This window comes from Hibiscus syriacus, unplaced genomic scaffold, assembly GCF_006381635.1.
Source record: "Hibiscus syriacus cultivar Baekdansim isolate YM2019G1 unplaced genomic scaffold, ASM638163v2 tig00021875_pilon, whole genome shotgun sequence".
Classification (NCBI taxonomy): domain Eukaryota; kingdom Viridiplantae; phylum Streptophyta; class Magnoliopsida; order Malvales; family Malvaceae; genus Hibiscus; species Hibiscus syriacus.
The window spans coordinates 17,232-23,271 of NW_024062516.1; the positions used below are offsets into that span (position 1 = coordinate 17,232).

The following is a 6,040-nucleotide window of genomic DNA, read 5'->3' on the forward strand; positions in this document are numbered from 1 at the left end:
TATGACCTCGTCGCCGCCACCTTCACAGAGTTATATGACCCCTCCTGGAGGCTATTATGGGTATGGGTTTATGTTTGCAGATATGACTTGGGGTTTATATGTTGAATATTTGGCGAGTTCAGCCTCATCACCCATGGCCGCAGCACAGACATCTCCTGTACAGTTTTCACACTCAGCGATGTCAGGGTTTTATGAGTTTTCCCAGTTTTCGCAGGCCGGTGGGATAGACAGTCATACACCTACAGGGTTCTTATTCTATGGAGGTTCTTCATCGTCATCAGCTCCTCATCAACAAAATTTAGTTGCTCAAGACGACGGCGACGGTGACGACGGCAACGACGACGACGACAACAATGATGATGATGATGAAAGTGAGGAGTCACAACTAGTGATTCGAAGAAATCCTCCTCGAGACCGACAACCACCGCCCTACGGAACACATTCGCGTCGTAGGCATCGATAGATTTTGTTTTTTTATTATATTTGTATTTAATACTTTTTATTGTAGTTGTTTATTGGACTTTTTTATTGTAATTTTTTTATTATTTATCATTTAAAACTTACTTTAATTCGTTAATATGATTGGATTTATTTTAATTTATTTTGTTAAATTTGTTGGACTTTTTGTTAATTTATTTTGTTTAATTTTGTTTATAACCATTTAATATTAGTAATTGTAATTTGGTTATCATTTACCATTTAATACTTATTGTATCGTTAATATCAGTTATTTGTTAATATAACGCCAACGTCCAATCTCGTATAATTGTATCGTTTTTTTTAATCTTCATCAACGGTTATCGAATAACATTAACTTGAAGTAAATGCAAATTAAAGTACAATAATTATTAATTGATAAATAACTACATCATTTCCTCATCAATTGTTACTTGATGACAACAGAAGTGGACATGTTTTTCTAGTGTGTCATGGGTTTCTACAATGCCCACATCTTCTGTCTTGTCTAGATCTTTCTCGAATATTCATATCGCAATAAATTCGATTAGATTTTGGATGACCACACTCCCTCAATAAACTCGGATTTGGTACAATTGGAAGTCAATCTTGAACCTCATCAGAGTCTTTGTCATTACCTATGGGGGAACTCAAATTCGTATACCTTAAAAATTTCAGATAGTAGGTATACATGATCCACAACATGGTTATAGTCTTGATGTGTATGCGAGCAAACTGCTATCACATGAGAGAATGGATATTTTACAGCTTGAAAAAACCCGCAGTCGCACGTTCTATCCCTTAGATTTACTCTTAACGACACAGCTTCAATCCCTTAAAGAGGTCGCGACAACTCTGTGACACAAAACATTTCATGCCTTCTAGAGAAACTTGTTACAGACATCCCATTTGATGCAACAATTTTTTTTTCTGTAGATCTGCAACTAATCTAGGGTAATAGACATGACCGTCTTGCATCCAGGTTTGAGCTTATCCCCGAGCTTCGCAAAAAGCGTCCCCAAACAAAAATATGTAGTCTTTACCAAAGTCGCTACAGTTAAGTGATGTGCACCCTTTAAGGTTGAATTGATTGTCTCTGCCAAGTTAGTTGTCATGTGTCCATATCAATATCCACCATCATATGTATTCGTCCATATTTCTTTATCGATTAGGCTGATGTAATCGTATCCTTCCTCGTTCTTCGCCCGCAAATCTTGAAGCATTGATTCAAAGATTCGAGGAAGTAGTTTGTAACCTGATCAAAAAATGTATAACTTACTAAACTGGTCAAAAGGATCGAAAGAAAACAAACTACATCAGTTTCACTTACTCATGCGCACAAGTAATTGACGCTCATCATTCTTTTTGTATCTTCCATGGTAGTTCGCAGTAATGTGTCGGAGACAATACCTGTGTTGGACAAAGGGTGGTTGCCACATTGGACCCAAAGACTCCATTGCTGCTTTGATCCCAGCTCCACGATCTGAAATGACACATATTGTTTTCCCTCGTGATAACATGTGCACGTAAATTTCGGAGGAAAAAAACCCAAGAATATGTATCTTCTCCTTCGACAAGAGCAAAAGCAACTAGAAGAATGTTGCGATTGCCATCTTGGACAACTGCCAATAATAAAACTTGCTTGTATTTTCCATACAGGAAAGTCTCATCGATCTGGACCACAGGCTTGCAGTATTTGACAGCATTAACGCACTGTGGAAAAACCAGGTAGAATTTGCATCGATCGCGGAGAACTCGATCATTATGGTATGCATAGGAGGTTTTGAAGTCCACAATTGTCCCAGGATTCAACCTCCGCACCAGCCTAAACCAGCCTGGAAGTTCGTTGTAAGATGCATCCCATTCGCCATGAAGTTTGACAATGACATTTTGTTTTGCCAACCAAGCTTTTTTATAGGAGACAGTGTACCCATATTGCGATTGTATAGCTGAAATCAACACAACAATAACTATATGAGAGCTTGTTTTTACCATGGGCATGACGGCTTGGCATATCACTTCAGAGTCTAAGTTGAGATGATCTTGGTTGACCCCTCCAGCACAACATGTGTGAGGACTATTGTATATTGTTAGTTCCCATCTGTTGTTTTTCCTCTTCCTCTTCGATACGCAAACCATCCAATTGCATTTGTTTTCGCGTCAGGCACAATAGCATACATATTTTTATGTCGTGAAGCGGTCGACTCTCGATTGAACAGAATTACGGATATTGTAATTTTTTATAGCCATCATCGCTTCTTCTTTGCTTGAGAACTCTATGCCTAAATATAACTCACCATTATTTATTGATGAGTAATATCCATAGTCACCGAGATGAGGCATATCCACAAATTCTGGCCCATACATTACACCATAATCAACTTCATACATGTATGCTGGAGGGTCAGTTTGTGCCACATTTGCTGGAACTTCATCCACATCATCATCATCATCAGAGTTGAATTGCGGTGATTCTGGGTGAATGAATAGTCCAGTCTCAACACGATTCGCACCAGGCTCATGAAGCGGTTCTTCTGGTGGAGATGATTGTTCCTCCACGCTCTCTACATTTAGGTCGAAGAACCTACTACTTGCACGCCTTACCCTTGAACTGGAAGGCATATCGATATTCAGATCGAAAAAGCTCGCAGTCGAATGCCTCCCCTTAGAGCTTGAAGCCATCGTGTCAAATGGAAACTCCACAGATTGTTGCGTCGATGGCATCTCCTTATTAAGGTCAAAGGGATTTGCAGATGAATGTTTACCCCTTGAACTAGACACGATGTTACCATACGGATTGTTCGTCGATCCACCTCGGTACATATCGTAAGGAGTTGCAAATGAATGTCTCCCCATTATGACATTAAAATCATTACACATTACTATCGTCGGGCTGTCAACTTTACCAACTTGTTCAGCCAACCCATAGTGGGAACTTAATGATTGACCCCGAACAACACGCGCTTGAATAAAATTTGCATACATCTCAATATCGGCGTCTGAATAATTACTTTGAGCTTCAACCATCATTTCAACATCATCAGTGTTAAAAAGTTCGAACGCTGTATAAGTTAATGGCAACAATGATGTTGGAAATATGTACTGCAACGACGATATTCTTCTACTACTTCCAACATGAATCTTCCTCGAAATCTTCGTTATCAGCTCCTCAAGAGTTATGTTTCTCTTCAATGATATTTTAACACGCTCATTTGATACGAAAACAACGCCGATTTCATCTTCTCGAATTTCACCATCATAATAAACAATAACTGAAAGTCACGTCATTCTTTGAGTTTAAAAGTGCGACAATACTATATCTGCAAAAAAAAATAACTAAAACAATACTGATTAAATAAATAATATATGAACGAAAATATAACACAATAAAATTTTTACACATAAACGTAAATAATTTAAATAATATAATTTTATATTATTATTTGTATCGCAAAACTATTTCGACGTATACTCCCGCTTTCTAATTTTACAAACACAAAAATTAATTGACAACAATTAGTATAATATTTTTTCAAATAATCATAATAAACAATAAGTATAATAAAAAATTATCACAAAATTACTTTATAACGAAAAATCGCATGAACTTCTGAATCAAATATGAGAAGATTGTCGGATTGTTATATTAATTTTTTTATAATCGAGAGGAGGTATGAGGAGTTCCCCCGGGAAAGGGTATTTATAGCCAGGAAAAGCCACAAGACGCAATACCTGTACCGCGCCTTACATAATTATATCAGATAAAGCTAAGACGCGACCCCTGTTTCGGGCTTAATATAATTGTGTTAAAGGTAAGGCGGGCCTTACATAAGGCGCGTTTCAGGGGCGCGTCTTACCCCACGTGACACCAAATCAACATAAAGCGCGTTGCAGGAGCGCCTTTCTATAAAATGTATTAGATCAAAAAATATAATATGAACGATACCTAATCGATAATTATACTATTTAACGGTGATATATCGAAAAAATCGCCAAGATTGATATAATTTTCTTAATAAAGAGATACAAAATGTAAAAAACATTAAAGTAAAAGTACTCCCTGAAAAATACCGGGGAAAACAGAAAACCCCTCATTTTCATTAGAGCGGAATATTAAAAAAGCCAGTGGGAATGGACTCTAGTTTAGCTGCGCTGAAGCTGCTATGCGGGCAGCTGAAAGATGCCCGAGGAACCCCTTCTCAAAATGCCTTGACTCTTGGCGGCATTCTCTTCCAACGTGTCTGGATCCAGGTATCTTCTTTTCGGTTTAATCAATTTCCCTATTCTACCTCTTTACCGTTTTCCTCTGTTTTGAATAGGGCGTTTTGGTCTCAAACGACGACGACGACCGCCTTCTTCTCGATTATAGCACCAGCGTCGTCGAGCTTAGCCTATCCGTTGATTCCCGTCAACGTCAATGGAGAAAAGGTATTCGTTTTCCCCTTTCCTTTTCACTGCTCTTTTTTTCTTTGTGTTCAACCAATATGGCATTTGAAAAAACTTTTGCAGGGATGTATGTAATGGTGGTGGGAGGATACTTTATCCGTACAGGCGATCTCCCTGTTATTAAGGTACTCGGAATTTCCCTCATAATTTCTTCATTTTCATGCTCTAAATTGTCTTCTTCACCTTTTATTTTTTGTAGTTTCTTAAGAGGGTAAAAGAGGAATGTACTTACAAATTACTGGTTTTGGCATGCAAAATATTAGAATTTGGCTTGGTCATTGCGTAGTGGAGTTTGATTTGGATCCAATGAGCTGTTGAACGAATCAATTTGAATATTTCTAAGCTTGATCGTAGCTGGTGACCATAATTGACTGTAGTTTACTGCATCCATAGTAATTGAAATGATTTAAAAACTCTGGAAATGGAGGTTAATATATTCACAAGAAATGTTTCAATCTTGTTTGCTGTATGTCTTTAAGATGAAATACTGTTTTTTTTTCTCCCAACACTTTGATCATTGCTGTTAATAGGTTCATAAGATTGTTGATTTATCTCCGTTTCCAGATCGAGAAGCGATGTGGTATCTTGAAGTTTCGGAAGCTTACAAGTTGTTCTACCAGCCTCTCATTGAAGAATTCTTATGAACTCGTGAATTATTCAGTTCTGTGTCTGTTAGACTCAACCCCAAAGGTTAGTTGGATGAGAGAGCTTGATTGAGTTTTCCAACTTCTATTGATTTTTGTTTTACATGTTATTAGTAGCAAATTTAGAGATTGCCATTGTTGCCTGCAATGAAACAGCTGAAACATGTTCTTTCTGATCCCCTTAGATTATGAAGGATGTGTTTTCTTGGCATTTATATACTTTAGGACTAGCATATCATGATTCAATGGTACATTGGACTATTATTCACTCTCAATTAGGGAGGGCAAAAAAAAAACTGTATCTGACAGGTTTTGACTTAATCCGAATTGATAGGATCAGTGTTCTTTAATGAAATTCAGGTTTTGTGTCGGGTCAGGTCATACTCGGATTTTCAATTAAAATTTCAGGTTCGTTTAGAACGGGTAAAAAAAGTTATTCTTGGTTCTTCATTTTTGTTGGGGTCAAATTTTTTTGTTAAGATGGTAGGTCGAGT

General features: G+C 37.4%; 1 protein-coding gene across 1 annotated transcript; it reads left to right on the plus strand.

Moving 5' to 3' along the window:
* Positions 1-4,539: 4,539 nt before the first annotated feature.
* Positions 4,540-5,770, plus strand: LOC120210015. The gene is made up of 4 exons (XM_039208854.1): positions 4,540-4,707; positions 4,776-4,884; positions 4,966-5,027; positions 5,433-5,770. Exons 1-4 carry the CDS (start codon positions 4,588-4,590, stop codon positions 5,544-5,546), a joined length of 405 nt encoding a protein of 134 aa, XP_039064785.1. The 5' UTR covers positions 4,540-4,587; the 3' UTR covers positions 5,547-5,770.
* Positions 5,771-6,040: the final 270 nt, after the last annotated feature.